The sequence below is a fragment of the Suillus subalutaceus genome (assembly GCF_016647625.1).
Source record: "Suillus subalutaceus strain FC151 chromosome Unknown DFJ58scaffold_190, whole genome shotgun sequence".
Lineage (NCBI taxonomy): Eukaryota > Fungi > Basidiomycota > Agaricomycetes > Boletales > Suillaceae > Suillus > Suillus subalutaceus.
In genome coordinates this window covers 1-13,480 of record NW_024540439.1, presented here as the reverse complement: position 1 = coordinate 13,480, position 13,480 = coordinate 1, and the positions used below count along the sequence as shown (strand labels likewise).

Below are 13,480 nucleotides of genomic sequence, written 5' to 3'. Positions count from 1 at the left end.
GTGACCCGCAACTTTCGATGACGCAGCATTGACGCAGTAGGATGACTGAGCAGCAACTGAGCAGGGCCTATAAAATTAGAGTGCAGACGAGCAGTTGCTCGTCCAATTCCTTAAGGTGGCCCCTTTATTTCAAGGCGCGCTATTCGTTGCGAAAATCGCAACATCCCAATCCTTAGTGCACCCACAGGCATCGCAGCGGCTATTTCAGGTAATGCTGGGACTCCCATGATAGGCTATGATAGCCTTAGGTCACTTGAATATCTGATCTGATCTTGTTCCTCCACCACAGATATCAAGATCATTCTCGAATACCAGCACTAATATGGCACCACTTAAACTGCAAGGCAAATACGACTACATCTGCATAGGTGGTGGAAGTGGAGGAGTCGCATCATCGGTGTGTCATTTCAACAAAGTGATCGTGTAGAGATACTGACCACCCCCACCCCAGCGTCGCGCTGCATCTTATGGAAAGAAAGTTGCCCTCATTGAATCATCGCCGTACCTCGGTGGTACTTGCGTGAATGTTGGCTGCGTTCCCAAAAAAGTGTGTCATTCCCTGCTTCTCATTTCTTACCCCCTGACTATGGGTGGTACAGATCATGTGGCATGCGGCCGACCTCGCAGACCGTCTCCGCCATGCAAGCAAAGGGTACCATTTCGAAAATGTCCCACCGCCCCAGTTCAACTGGGCATCCTTCAAACCGCAGCGTGATGCCTACATCCGCCGGCTGAATGGCATATATGAGAAGAACCTCGAAAAAGAAAAGGTGGACTATTATGGTGGCACAGCCCGTCTAGTCTCGCCCAACGAGGTTCAGATCACGCCGTCCGATGGTGGCGAGCCATATGTCATTGCAGGTGACTACATCACCGTTGCTACTGGAGGTCGCCCTACTGTACCAAGTGACGATGAGATCCCTGGGGCGAGTCTTGGAATCGATTCGGATGGCTTCTTTGACCTTGAGGACCAGCCGAAGCGCGTGGCTGTTGTCGGCGCAGGATACATCGCTGTTGAGCTCGCCGGTGTACTCAATACGCTAGGTAGTGAGACACATATCCTCATTAGGCGCGAACGCGTCCTCCGCACCTTTGATCCCATCCTCCAGGATACACTTACACCTTGGATGGAGCACACTGGAATTAACATCCACAAGAATGCATCGGTCATCAAGGTCGAAGGCCAGAAGGGTAGTGAATTGACTGTGCACCTCAACGATGGCACACAACTCAAGGTGGATTGCGTGCTGTGGGCTATTGGACGACACGCAAACACCGAGGGTCTGGGTCTCGAAGAGCTGGGCATCCAGCTCAACAAGAGGGGCGATGTAGTTGTCGATGAATTTCAGAAGGCCTTGTTTGTACAGAGCAAGCCTCAGCTGGACAATATCTTCGCGGTCGGTGATATCCAGGGTAAGGCACTCTTGACGCCTGTCGCTATTGCGGCAGGTCGGCGACTGTCAAACAGGCTGTTTGGGCCTGAGAAATTCAAGAACGACAAGTTGTCGTATGAGGACATACCAACGGTCGTTTTTTCGTGAGCATACCGCTCCTTTTGTCAGAAGTGCTCGTTCAAAGCGCATATATAGTCACCCCACCATCGGGACAGTAGGCCTAACGGAGCCCGAAGCTCGCCAGAAGTATGGCTCTGCTGTCAAGATCTGTGTGTCTGCATTCTTTCTGTTCGAAGGCACAAAAATATTCATTGCAGCATAGACAAATCGTCGTTCCGTTCGCTTTACTTCTCTCAAATTGAGGAAGAGCACAAGGAGCCTACGGTGTACAAGCTCATCGTTGTTGGCGAAGAAGAACGTGTAGTTGGCGTACATATTATTGGACAAGGAAGCGACGAGGTATTGCAAGGCTTTGCAGTGGCTGTCAAGATGGGAGGTGAGTACTTTCTATTGTCTTATGTTTCAGTTGATAACTGATGCGTCTGTTAAGCCCGGAAACAGGACCTAGATGATACGGTTGCTATTCATCCAACGTCTGCTGAAGGTAAGTAAGCTCCACTTTACTTGGATTTGACGTGCTGACGGGTGCACGCAGAACTGGTTACACTTCGTTAAGCCAGCCATGCTAGTGGGGTTCGGGAATCACGCAACATAAAGTCATGTGTACTTGTAGAATATAAAATTTACGATTTTCAACAGCGGAAGCTTACCGATGAGGAGGAAACAAGTCGGATGATCTTCATCTCGTCAACCCACCTTCACAACTCCGAAATATGGACTGATAAGTCCTGCCATTGTATTCTCTCGAAAAAATCTACATTTTTCAGAGTATGCGAGCGGCGGATTACAAGTATTGGTAAGGTCAAAACGTTACGGCGATGAAAAAAGGCGTTCGCCATAATCTAATGACCGGTACATACCTCAATTCATTGCACTTACAATTATCGCTCCAATGAGAAGGTGGCATCGGAAATATTTATCAGATCTTTGGAGACAATGATAACTACACAGTAGTCATCAGGCGCAACCAGCCAGAACCAAACCCCGATGCACTGGGGCGCAAAAGGGTCGACGTAGGAAAAGTGGTTCTACTAGTATATACTAGCTTGAGACGTGCCTCGCAGGCGTACTAGGAGGACCGGTCGAACTATAGATCGCCCGATCATGAGTGACCTCGATTTTCGTATGATACATGGCTGAAGCTTGCATATCGAGAGAAGGCCCTGGAATTCAGTTGCAGTTCTTTATTCAGTATGCTTACGAGGGCAGATGACAGAGAGATGATTCAGATCCTACTACAGGCATATACAGATGCATACTAGTAGTGCATACTAGTAGTACATGTGAGCCTGTATGGACCTGTATTTTTCAACCGATCTCTGTATATCAACCTGTATCGAATTAAGCTCAGCATAGCAAGCCTGTATCAAGCTGTATTATAAGGCTTAGATTGATTGCAATGGCAAAACTAACGAGCATGACAGGACATGTGCGTTACGAGGCGTGTAATACTACAGACTCGGGTACAAATTTAAGCAATTGTGTGCGGTTCCACCATCTCACCCCCCATATCTGCATGAACATCTGATGGGCCAGAGACGGGCGGTGTGAGAGCACAGGGGACAGATAGTGTAGTGCTTGACCTAGGAAATGCGGTCTGATTCATGTTTGTTGGGAACGAAGTGTAATTATTGGCGGAGTGACAGTGATTATGGAGATGGTACTACACGGTGGAAGATAGTGACAAAGATGAGACTTCTTTCTTCTTCGAGGGACGTGCTTGAGGAGAGATTGCAACAGTGACTGGGTCACTGGGGCCACTTTGATGAGCTTGCAGTTGACAGTCTTGAATAGCTGGTCCGAGCTTCATGTTCGCGTCAGTTTTCTCTCGCTCCACAATGCCAGCCCGGTTGTCGTCTTTGGGGCGGGATGTCCATTGAGGATAGTGTCGACTAGAAAAGGTATCTATTTTCCAATGTCTGTCGCAAAGCCGGAAGTAGCACAAATGCTTGACACATTGTGAGACGAACGAATTCAAGGGCACGAAGGCGCGGCCAATATCAGCTGGCATCCATGTTGCGGGAGCAAGACCATGATGATCAAGTAGTGTTCGCCAGGCCGCATGAAGCTGACTGCGCATCTTTTGCAGTTCGGATTCAGAAGCAGCAACACCACTCGAGTTAGTGCGCTGCTGTATTCACGTTGTGTGCCACATCAGAATTTCGTTGTGAGTAAGTCCAAGTCAACTCAGCACGTGTACTATCCCTGGCTGACTCAGCGTAGAGTAGTAGGACGTCAATGAACGACCGTAGTAGCCTTGAACAACACTGGGTGTCACGACCTTTAGAGAGGTATCACTTACTGGAATACATGCTGGCGCGGCCACTTATACAGACGCCCATCCAGCGTGGGACGTACCGGTCTCGGTTGGTCTCGGCTTTCCAGTCCTGTAACGATAGGACTATCAACTGAATATAATTCACATTCTTTGGCTATTCGTGACCGTCACTTTGACTCGCTTACGAGGGCGAGACTGAATATTGAGAAGGCATGGAGGACGATCCGAGGTATGAGCGCATTGTGTTCGGTGTCGCTTTACTGAACTTCTTGACCGTGCTGCAGGGTAGAGGACTTGCCAGATGACTTAACACCCTTGATTACTCGAACAACTGTGGACCACGTTACCGGAGGTGCATTTGGCGATGTTTGGAAATGCAATTACAATGCAGATGGTATTTCAGCCCTCGTTAGTAGTCAGTGTTGGATACACCATGGAAGTGGCTGACCCTCATCCATCGCTCAGGTTGCGATCAAGGCCTTCAGGTTTTCAGGGAGGGATGATTTAGAGACGATCAACAGGGTGAGCGATGGTACTGTGATCAATACATCCAAAAACACCCGTACTCAGGCTATTTGAATCATCCAGAATATTAGCCGAGAAATTGGCATTTTGAAGATTCTACGCCATAACAACATTGTACCGTTGTGGGGTATAGCGACAGGATTTGGACGAATGCCAGAGTTGCGCTGTTTGGTGTCTCCGTGGATGCCAAACGGCACGTTGACTGCCTACCTAACATCTAACCACGACGATCTAACAGTCCTGGACCGTTCGCGTATGGTGAGCGAAGTTCTCATTCTCCTCCTTTCACCCTTGCGAGACTCAGTCAAAATTGAAAGCTAGAGGATGTCAGTGCTGGACTTCGTTACTGTGAGTTTCCATTTCGTTTCTCAGGATGTTCGAATACTAGCCTATCTTTGGTGCAGTGCATTCCGAGTCGGTCATGCACGGGGATATAACAGGGGTAAATTCGGCTTTGCTGAGGTAGTTTATTCTTAAGAACTAATGAACCTGCAGGCAAATATACTGATTGACAAGAGAGGCCATGCAAGGCTGATTGATTTCGGTCTTTCCACCATTGTCCGACCCCTTCTCGGCCAGTCGCATTTGGCTATATCATCCGTCCGTCCGGGTGCAATCCGCTATGCAGCACCAGAACTCGTTCTACTAGATAATTCCCGTGAGCTGCCGGTGCCTTTGGAAAAAGCTGATATCTACTCCTTTGGTTGTATAATGCTTCAAGTGAGTTATTGATTCGATCCCAAGATAATCGTCCAAGGGTTGACTAACCAGATTCTCTCGGGTCGACGGCCTTGGTCTGAGATCTCGGGGGAAACACTCATCATCGTTGCAATGTCACAAGGCCGTGGACCGCAACGCCCCGATGGTCATCCTGCCATAATAGACTTGGATTGGGAGTTCATCCAAAAATGTCTGCAATTCGGACCCGAACCTCGACCTTCAGCGGAAGACGTGCTTAACTTTGTCATGCATAGGTTTTACTCCCCAGGTAATCTTGCATAGTTCGTGGTGCTTTGCCAACCATTCACTTATTCGAGCTTCAAGGTTCTTCTAGACCGCCTGACGACCCCCCCGATGATACGCAAGACAACTCCCCTGAAACTTCCCCGCATGGTAATTCTTATGACTCGAATGAAGAATCGTACTCGGTTGAGGAGGAATCATTCCCTGAGAGTCTACCGCTCTACACTGGTTTCTCCACCCGTGGTCCAACACCCAGTAAGTTGTCAGTAGAGCAATTCTTGGTGCTTCTCATCAAAATCACATAGGCGGCATGACTTACAGCTATAGCATAACGCGCAATCGCACTAGGCTCAGAACCTTCGAAAAGGCGCCGGGAAACTTGGATAGAGATGGTAGGAAACATGCAGGGCGGACGGGGCAAACGGAGCAGATAGAGCGGACGGGACAGATGGATGTATCGGGGTCACGATGCTCTGATGAAGATCAAGGAGGTGTGGACTCCCAAAACTAATCATACATATATATTGGCGCGCGAGTTTGAAGTTTGAGTCCTTGGATGACCCGTATTTATGACACCCAACAGGTGAAGCCACTATTTTTGTCTTAATGTATCGGATACTCCCTAGACTGTTGCACCGCTGTCCGCGTGCGATGTAAATGGCAGGAAGGCCCGACAGGCTGAGCCACAATATCTAACTCGGTAGTGACACACCAATGTTCTTTCCTTCTGGGTTCGCTTGACCGATGGCTACAAAATGTTGAACGTGCGCATGTCGAGAAGTCTGCCGCCAAAGTTGGGGCGCAAGACGAGATGTAAAGACGAGTGAAATTATGGCTCTTCGGCTCGTAGGGTCCTGCTGCGCAAAGAGGTGAACTCAATGATAGGACCATCATATATGTGAGCCACGAGAAGCGTTCCCAAGGACTTGGAGTATGGAGCCCACTACTTACGCCATCCCAGAGCTTGCGTAAAACATTCTTGTAAGTTGTAAATGGGACAAGGAGACACTGCACCATAGGAGGCGCCTTGAATCAGGACGGTTGGTTCGAGACTGTCCGGATGGTATAATAATAATACATTTAATGCACAGGGAAACGATGTTGTTAACATTTCCCCACAATAGGGTCCGCGAAATCTGAAAGCAAATCACAGCTTGCTCAGATCTCTCCGTACCTTGAAATCGCACCCGGTCTTCGCCTTGACTTCTTCAAGTGTTACGCCCTCCTGGAGCTCAACAAGCTCGAGGTGGCCATTCTTTCTGTCGACGTCGAAAACGGCCAACTCCGTGATGATTTGACTGACAGTACGGGCACCCGTAAGCGGAAGAGAGCATTTCTTTAAGATCTTCGGAGTGCCGTCTTTCGCACAGTGCTCCATCACCACTATAACCTTCGTCTTGTCAGGATTAGACACTAAGTCCATAGCTCCTCCGATGCCTAGCAATGTGATCGACAGTGAGAATGCACCGGAAGACGGAATGGCGAAAACACATCCAGATCACGTACCTTTAACCAATTTTCCGGGAATCATAAAGTTAGCAATGTCACCTGCCTGTGACACCTGCATAGCCTATAAGATAAGCCAGGATATTGTGAGATTATACAGGAAACAAGTGTGTGAAAATGCTCACGCCAAGAATGGAAACATCGATGTGACCGCCGCGAATCATAGCGAATGATTCACTCGAGTCTAGCAGTAGAGTCAGCAAGTGAAGCTGGATCATGCAACAACCATTTGAAAACATACCGAAGATCGAGGCACCGGGGAGCAAGGTCACAGTCTCCTTGCCCGCATTGATGAGATCCCTACAAAGAGAGGCTTAGTATGAGGAACACTTCCTGGCAGCACTACTCACGGATCCACCTCCTCTTTCGTACTAGGGTATGGCCCCATACCGAGGATGCCATTCTCGCTTTGCAGCCAAACGCTCACATCGGGCGCGAGGTATCCGGGAACAAGAGTGGGCATGCCAATACCGAGATTTACGTAGTATCCATCTTTGAGTTCTTTGGCAGCCCGCTTTGCAGTACGATGGCGCATTTTCTGGGCGTGTTCTTGCTCAGGTGTCAGAGTGGACGGTTCAGCAGATGATGATGGGCTTGGCGCGAGCGTGATATACTCTATCCGTTTTGGCTCGGTGGACTGAACAATTCGATCAACGTAAATGCCGGGAATATGGATGGCACTTGGTGAAAGAGACCCAGTAGGCACAATTTCGTCTGCCTGAAAGGAACGCATCAACTTCTGGAAAGCTACCACAACACCCCGACTCACCTCCACTATCGTAAGTTTTGCGTTCTTCGCCATGACTGCACTAAAGTTCTGCTGAGCGTACCTACATGAACCATCATGCTCAGCACCCAGGTGGGCAACGAAAACGACATCCTGTTTCCTCACCGGAAAATACAGTTCCCAACCTCATCGACTTTCCATGCGTGAACGAAAGCGACATCACCAGCAATGGCCGGTTCCATGATATACTTGCGACCTCCGAATTCCCGTGATTCTTTCTTAATACCTGGTATCTTGACTCCATTGACAAACCCTCCTTCGTTGTATCGTGTTGGGATAGCACCTTCCTCTACTGCTGTTGATGCTCCCGTAGGGGTGAAGAAAGCTGGGATACCAGCGGCATGGGCACGGAGACGCTCGACGAGTGTACCTTGGGGACATAGCTCCAAAGACACCTCGCCCTTGAGATATAGAGCCTCGAAGGCCTTGTTTCTGAACGGACAGACAGTCTATCTCGCGCCGGCCCCGACGAGATGAGTCACTCACCCTCCAGGGTATGAAGCGACGACCTTATCTATCTGCTTGCTGTTGAACAACTTTCCTATGGATATTTGTGAGGTTCACGGATCACGGACAGTTGTGGATAAACAAACCAAGTCCGGAGTCGCCTGCGCCAGCATTATTGGAAACTCCCGTTAGCTTTGTAACGTCCTTGCGCTTGACCAAGGCGGAAAGCAGCGTGTCTTGTTGTATCCTAGCTTAGTTACACCGCTCAATATCCACTCTCTGTCGAGACTCACCCGGCACACCAGCCAAACCAAAACCTGGGTATTGCATGCCAGAACATCACACATCTGGTATAAGAAATGGAATGCGACGATACTCACCACCACACAAAAGGACATCTCCTGACTTCACATCCTTAACTGCTTCGTCGACAGACTTCCACACCTTCGACTTATTGGGTAGTGGAAGTTCCGTAGGAGTACTGTACCATCTTGCTCTGAGGAAGACGGTTGCACGAGGTTTGAAAACTGAGACGAGCGTCGCTCTCGAAACGCACGTAGCCAACATGGATGCGGTACAAGTCTCTGGTGTTCTTTCCCCGGATCATGGATAATGTTATAAGTGTGTTTGGTTGGTCACATGCCCACAGCGTTTCAATGAGCACGAGCGTATTCGGAGTACCGAACCCCGCATCCCGACGAAGCTCCGGCGGTATGATTCTGTTCCAGGACGGATGTATAAGTGTAGATGGGCCAGGAATAAACAAATTTTAGTGTCGCGTTCCCTCAACCACACCTACAATTATATCCAGTTACTTATACAAGTTTGTATCTAAGTTGTCATCACTACTGCACATTTGGAACGGTTACGGTTTACAATCTTTCTTTCGCTCTCATCGTCTCCTCACAGGGCCTTTCGGTTTCGCGAATGAGGGTTTTGCAGGGTCATCCTGCCGAGCACCATTATTATTGACAATAGTACCTGCGGGTCCATCATGGTTGAGACCAGCCTTGAGGAAGGCCTCATCGAGTTCCGCTGGGTCCGACGTTTCAAACCTCTTTGTTGCAAGCGGGAATATTGACCCAGTTTCCGCCAAGAAATCCTTCGCCGCGAGATAAGTTGACACTGCCGCTGATGAATAGAGCATCCTGTATCGAACAGGTGACCCCGTAGGGCAAGAGTATATGAAGACTAGGGATGCCAGTTAGACGTATTACGTGCGATGCAGCGGGAGAAATGACACAAACCGATATCTCCGCCTGCCTGAGAATACGGGTTTGTCCATGCATAGAATACATATGCTAATAAAAGAACGTGAGCGTAGCACATGAAGTACGATCGCAGTGCAAGGAGCGCGTACATGGTTCGTCACTTGGTATCATCGAGCTCAAATTATCCACTGTTACATCTGCAAAAGAGTCCAGCTCAAGCGACTCGGTTGATGGCTCGATTTTCTGAAACGATGGGTGAATACCTCGCTGGATGTAATCAATAAGGAGACGGACCAATATGACGACCCGACTGTCATTTCGCGAGCCAAGCTCCTTCACAACATCCTCAGCATTCGAAGACCAAGACAGGCCTACACGTTGACCAATGTGGTTCTTTCTTGCATTGCTGCCTTCATAACTGTTTCCAGCTTCTCGTTCGGCCGCCTTGATATTTTCCATCTCTTGCTCCCGCGCGCTCAGAGGTTTGGGTGCAGCCTGGTGCCTCTTGTGAGCCTCATAGGCTTCAGATGTCACGTCCGCTTTGCAGGTGGCAAATATACTGTCCGTGAAAACAGTCGAGCCCAGTGACTTAGTCAAAGAACTCCGTGTTGAAGCATACAGTGTCTGAGCTGATCAGATTGAGTTCAACAATATCAACAACAATACCTACCTTATCCCGGACGTTGGCAAAATCTGGCACATAGCTAATCGCAAGCCATTCTGAAGGAGGGTCGTCGAGACGGGCCAGGATATAACATGGTTCCTTGTCTTCAAGATATTCTTGAAGTTGTACCAGATCCTCGTTTAAGGAATCGGCGACTGGCAAAGAGGCTACAGAAACGAGAGACTCTGTCTAATGGTATGAGATCACCAATGATGCAGACAGGTAAACTAGTACAGACCGTCCTGAATGATGACTTTGATGAATCGAACATTCTTTGTCTCGACAGCATTGGAGAATGCTTTTGTTAGGTTGGGGGAGACACCAATTCCAGAGGTAGCGGCCATCGCGTTGGGGTGGTTGTAAATTGAACCGAATCTTTGACTGAATCGAGTCGTTTGAATTGGCGGTCCTTATAACCCGTTTGGTGTTTGTATTGCTCGAGGCAAGGCTTGCTGCGGTCAAGTCGTCAGACTCGTCACGTCAAGGAGGATCTCATTGTCAAGCACCGCACTGATCTATAAAAACTACTTGGTGATTGCTCTCACTAAACTTGCAACTGCTGGGAATCGGGATGAACACCATTGACACCGAACCGGCGGTAACTTATTCGTGCTTATTAAGCACGCATTTCCGTTCGTGTCCACCCTGTCATATGGCTGTGCAGCGCTGACGACATGGAACGGCGGAGACCCGTGAAGGGGATAGATATCGATGAACCATAACACGGAAGTAAATCCTCGTGAGTCTCATCTATGTACATCGATCCTTACTAATAGTTCATCTGCTGCCAGTGCACAGGGTGTTTATCAAGTTAACGACCATGTCTCTCCCCTCTCCAGCAGCAGATCAAGCTTATATGAACTTTGTCTCCGCCCTCGAGGCGGAAAGTTTACGTGTGCCCCTACAGATCGTCGTCGATGGGTCATCCCCAACGGATGCTATTCGAAATCCCTCACCTGCATTCTTGCTCTGCCGCTCAAAGGGTGGTCAATGTCATCAAGTTGTTTTCGATCTGAGGATACGTCGAGATAGCTTTCTACCCTGGAGTTGTGCCAGCAAAACATGATCGTCAGAGAAATGTGACATAGCACAGCCGATTTTGTCAGCCGCCACTTAATTAGATGGTAAACATTATTCTACCGAACGAAATTGCACTCCCTCCGCGGTAACTTTGTTGAGATTACAAAGGTCATTCGTTGTAACTGCGTGCAACTGAAGATACGGCGGGAATTGGGTACTTGAAGTCGATATCCCTATATTCCGAGAGGGTATATAAATGGGTGTGAGCATTTTGCCACTCCGCTTCCCGTCATCGATCAAGCCAGGACAATGGCATCGACTGGGCTGATGCTTCCTCCGCCCAGTGTAGACCAACCTTTCATGCATGTGTCGGCACTCGAGGGAGGAAATATTCGCATCCTCTGCGATTTGGTTGTGGACGGCAACTCACAGGGAGAGTCTATCTCGTGTCCATCTCTTGCCTTCTCACTACAACACTCCAAGACCAAGTCATGGGCTGTCTTCGACTTAGGTATACGGCGCGACCTCGAAGGATACACTCCTCTCTCCCAGGAACGCATCAAGGCCATGAAGTTCGACCCTGTTGTGAACCAGACAGTCGCGGAGTCACTGGTTAAGGGAGGCGTTTACCCTCATCAGATTGAAACTGTCATCATTAGCCACTTGCACTGGGATCAGTGAGTGTTTTGGAGAGCTGACAGATCCAAAAAAAATTCAACTGTTCTTTATTAGCATCGGGGACCACGAGCCATTCACCAGAGCTACATTTGTTGTGGGAGAAGGGTGCAGGGAGCTCCTGACTTCAGGATATCCTATAGACCCAAACTCCCTCTTCTCTTCGACCGCTCTTCCGCATGAACGCACTAAGTTTCTTCCTCTATCCGACTTCAGTGTCCCCATTGGACCGTTTCCGCTTGCATTGGATTTTTTCGGCGATGGCAGCATGTATGTGATTGATGCGCCAGGTTTGTGGTATGGAAATCTTTACAACATATAACCTAACAAGTCAGCATTATAGGGCACATAGGAGGACACATCAACATACTCGCGCGCACCTCCTCAGATGGCGCGTGGATTCTCCTTGGAGGAGATTCCGCTCACGACTACAGATTGATTACGGGCGAGAAAGAGGTCGCACATAGTATTGATTCATCAGGTCGCGTCTGGTGCATGCATGGAGATAAGGATAAAGCGGTGGAGAATATCGCAAGGATCCGGTCGCTGTTGGGAATTCCGAGAGTGCAGGTATTGATTGCTCACGATTCGAAGTGGTATGAGGAGAACAAAGGGTCTGCGGCCTTCTTGCCTGGTACCATACCGCCATTAGCTGCATGAATATCAGTGATCAATTTACTTGCAACTGTCCTTTTCAAGGAGCGCGCAAGGCTTCTTCCATCACTTCATACGAAGTTGTGCGGAACGATATTGTGAGCCTAGAAGATTACTAATTTACAGCTATACTTACATCCTGGACGTACGATTCCGAAGGACACGTGATCAAGAACGCGAAGACAACTCACTAGTGTACGGCGAATTTCGAATCTTCCGACATTCACAGGGTAAATTCACAATGCGCCCAGAGGCCCTCAGATTCACCAGCGTAAATTACGGTAAATTTACAAGGCTGTCAATTAACGCTAATTTACCGTGAATTTGAACAGTTGTACGTGAATTTGGGTGAATCACTCCCACAGGTTCCAATCAGAAGGAGCAGGTAGAGACCTGGACGAGCTTTTGACCGCAGTCTTCTTGATGGGCGCAGAAACAGACTGCGAAGCTTGTTTGCTAACCCTTGAATAGTTTTTTTTACCATTTGATTTTGCAGTGACCTTTGCTGCAGGTTTCGCAGCCGCCGCACAAGTTGGCAAGTGCGTTGTGGTGAGTCTGCAGTCATAAATAGTATGCTGTAAAAATTAGCTCACCATGATACCAGCGGATGCGAATGCAGCTTTTGCCGCTGTTGTGAGATCATCAACCCATTTGACGAGGAGTATGGTCTCTGGGGAATTGTGGTGTTCGATTAGGTGGGATTCGAGTACATCCACTACAGCCTCGAGCCCGGTGGAGCGGTGTATCCGCGACTGTGTGCCTGCGTGTCGCGAGCAAGGCAAGAAGTGGTGAAGAGCACTACGCTACGACAAAGCCCGAAGGACACTGAATGGCTCGCTAAACTACGGTGCTGCTCGGCTGCCACTCGGCTCCTACCCCCGGGGTCCCCTACTCCACCGGGCCCACGCTCCTTGAACAAAATAGGACCATTATGACGTTGACCCATGACACATTCGAGCTCGCGATTCAGCGCTCCGATTGGTCCCATGTCTTCGATTTTTTCATCATCCAAGAAGAAGCGGTAGTGGAGTCTGTGCGGCGTCTGCGTAGGGAATGGTTTTTGGGAGGTTAGAGAGAAAAAGTGACAGCTGCTGTAGTTTGTCTTTTGTTTCGTAGTCCATAGTAGCCTAGCAATCACGATCCGCTTTCCAATGCTTTCGTTCGGGAATCTGTATGATATTTTGATGATCTCATTATGGAAATTACAATTGTGGCGATGCTCGCTTCGTCCTACCC

At 48.9% G+C, this 13,480-nt stretch overlaps 7 protein-coding genes across 7 annotated transcripts; 4 read left to right on the top strand and 3 right to left on the bottom strand.

The window, feature by feature from the left end:
* Positions 1-14: 14 nt before the first annotated feature.
* Positions 15-2,158, top strand: DFJ58DRAFT_818012 (uncharacterized protein). The gene is made up of 8 exons (XM_041391825.1): positions 15-208; positions 290-397; positions 452-547; positions 600-1,537; positions 1,590-1,663; positions 1,717-1,890; positions 1,945-1,998; positions 2,050-2,158. The coding sequence occupies exons 2-8, from the start codon at positions 323-325 to the stop codon at positions 2,067-2,069; spliced, it is 1,431 nt and encodes a 476-aa protein (XP_041237142.1). The 5' UTR covers positions 15-208; positions 290-322; the 3' UTR covers positions 2,070-2,158.
* Positions 2,159-3,871: 1,713 nt separating this feature from the next.
* Positions 3,872-6,049, top strand: DFJ58DRAFT_818005 (kinase-like domain-containing protein). The gene is made up of 9 exons (XM_041391824.1): positions 3,872-4,021; positions 4,077-4,200; positions 4,258-4,314; positions 4,381-4,575; positions 4,635-4,665; positions 4,722-4,759; positions 4,813-5,037; positions 5,089-5,305; positions 5,362-6,049. Exons 1-9 carry the CDS (start codon positions 4,005-4,007, stop codon positions 5,583-5,585), a joined length of 1,128 nt encoding a protein of 375 aa, XP_041237141.1. The 5' UTR covers positions 3,872-4,004; the 3' UTR covers positions 5,586-6,049.
* DFJ58DRAFT_690775 (3-oxoacid CoA-transferase) lies at positions 6,034-8,777 on the bottom strand. Its single transcript, XM_041383380.1, has 11 exons — positions 8,401-8,777; positions 8,314-8,337; positions 8,167-8,256; positions 8,060-8,114; positions 7,679-8,005; positions 7,556-7,616; positions 7,137-7,504; positions 7,028-7,086; positions 6,912-6,970; positions 6,787-6,850; positions 6,034-6,717 (listed from the first exon to the last, which is right to left on the bottom strand). The coding sequence occupies exons 1-11, from the start codon at positions 8,585-8,587 to the stop codon at positions 6,428-6,430; spliced, it is 1,584 nt and encodes a 527-aa protein (XP_041237140.1). The 5' UTR covers positions 8,588-8,777; the 3' UTR covers positions 6,034-6,427.
* On the bottom strand, positions 8,771-10,457 carry DFJ58DRAFT_818000 (actin depolymerizing protein). Its single transcript, XM_041391823.1, has 7 exons — positions 10,402-10,457; positions 10,134-10,347; positions 9,902-10,080; positions 9,526-9,855; positions 9,381-9,474; positions 9,268-9,321; positions 8,771-9,211 (listed from the first exon to the last, which is right to left on the bottom strand). Exons 2-7 carry the CDS (start codon positions 10,237-10,239, stop codon positions 8,913-8,915), a joined length of 1,062 nt encoding a protein of 353 aa, XP_041237139.1. The 5' UTR covers positions 10,240-10,347; positions 10,402-10,457; the 3' UTR covers positions 8,771-8,912.
* A 92-nt stretch (positions 10,458-10,549) lies between these two features.
* On the top strand, positions 10,550-11,079 carry DFJ58DRAFT_817995 (uncharacterized protein). Its single transcript, XM_041391822.1, has 2 exons — positions 10,550-10,634; positions 10,687-11,079. The coding sequence occupies exons 1-2, from the start codon at positions 10,607-10,609 to the stop codon at positions 10,959-10,961; spliced, it is 303 nt and encodes a 100-aa protein (XP_041237138.1). The 5' UTR covers positions 10,550-10,606; the 3' UTR covers positions 10,962-11,079.
* A 42-nt stretch (positions 11,080-11,121) lies between these two features.
* DFJ58DRAFT_817986 (beta-lactamase-like protein) lies at positions 11,122-12,342 on the top strand. The gene is made up of 3 exons (XM_041391821.1): positions 11,122-11,592; positions 11,648-11,880; positions 11,934-12,342. The coding sequence occupies exons 1-3, from the start codon at positions 11,225-11,227 to the stop codon at positions 12,248-12,250; spliced, it is 918 nt and encodes a 305-aa protein (XP_041237137.1). The 5' UTR covers positions 11,122-11,224; the 3' UTR covers positions 12,251-12,342.
* A 131-nt stretch (positions 12,343-12,473) lies between these two features.
* On the bottom strand, positions 12,474-13,385 carry DFJ58DRAFT_817985 (uncharacterized protein; the record flags this gene model as incomplete). The annotated part of the gene is made up of 4 exons (XM_041391820.1): positions 12,474-12,525; positions 12,577-12,793; positions 12,849-12,977; positions 13,145-13,385. Coding segments are annotated over 3 exons (370 nt in total), but the record flags the coding sequence as incomplete, so codon positions are not given.
* Between the last annotated feature and the right edge of the window lie 95 nt (positions 13,386-13,480).

Coding starts and splice junctions, on each gene's coding strand:
- DFJ58DRAFT_818012 (XM_041391825.1), top strand. CDS start 323: ATGGCACCACTTAAACTGCAAGGCAAATACGACTACATCTGCATAGGT. Junction 548..599: donor TTGGCTGCGTTCCCAAAAAA/GTGTGTCATTCC, acceptor TGGGTGGTACAG/ATCATGTGGCATGCGGCCGA. Junction 1,664..1,716: donor TGGCTCTGCTGTCAAGATCT/GTGTGTCTGCAT, acceptor ATTGCAGCATAG/ACAAATCGTCGTTCCGTTCG.
- DFJ58DRAFT_818005 (XM_041391824.1), top strand. Junction 4,315..4,380: donor ATTTAGAGACGATCAACAGG/GTGAGCGATGGT, acceptor TGAATCATCCAG/AATATTAGCCGAGAAATTGG. Junction 4,666..4,721: donor CAGTGCTGGACTTCGTTACT/GTGAGTTTCCAT, acceptor TCTTTGGTGCAG/TGCATTCCGAGTCGGTCATG.
- DFJ58DRAFT_690775 (XM_041383380.1), bottom strand. CDS start 8,587: ATGTTGGCTACGTGCGTTTCGAGAGCGACGCTCGTCTCAGTTTTCAAA. Junction 8,115..8,166: donor CGCAGGCGACTCCGGACTTG/GTTTGTTTATCC, acceptor AAATATCCATAG/GAAAGTTGTTCAACAGCAAG. Junction 6,718..6,786: donor TCCCGGAAAATTGGTTAAAG/GTACGTGATCTG, acceptor TCACATTGCTAG/GCATCGGAGGAGCTATGGAC.
- DFJ58DRAFT_818000 (XM_041391823.1), bottom strand. CDS start 10,239: ATGGCCGCTACCTCTGGAATTGGTGTCTCCCCCAACCTAACAAAAGCA. Junction 9,475..9,525: donor ACAGTCGGGTCGTCATATTG/GTCCGTCTCCTT, acceptor CCATCGTTTCAG/AAAATCGAGCCATCAACCGA. Junction 9,322..9,380: donor GATACCAAGTGACGAACCAT/GTACGCGCTCCT, acceptor TTCTTTTATTAG/CATATGTATTCTATGCATGG.
- DFJ58DRAFT_817995 (XM_041391822.1), top strand. CDS start 10,607: ATGAACCATAACACGGAAGTAAATCCTC. Junction 10,635..10,686: donor TAACACGGAAGTAAATCCTC/GTGAGTCTCATC, acceptor ATCTGCTGCCAG/TGCACAGGGTGTTTATCAAG.
- DFJ58DRAFT_817986 (XM_041391821.1), top strand. CDS start 11,225: ATGGCATCGACTGGGCTGATGCTTCCTCCGCCCAGTGTAGACCAACCT. Junction 11,593..11,647: donor AGCCACTTGCACTGGGATCA/GTGAGTGTTTTG, acceptor GTTCTTTATTAG/CATCGGGGACCACGAGCCAT. Junction 11,881..11,933: donor GTATGTGATTGATGCGCCAG/GTTTGTGGTATG, acceptor TCAGCATTATAG/GGCACATAGGAGGACACATC.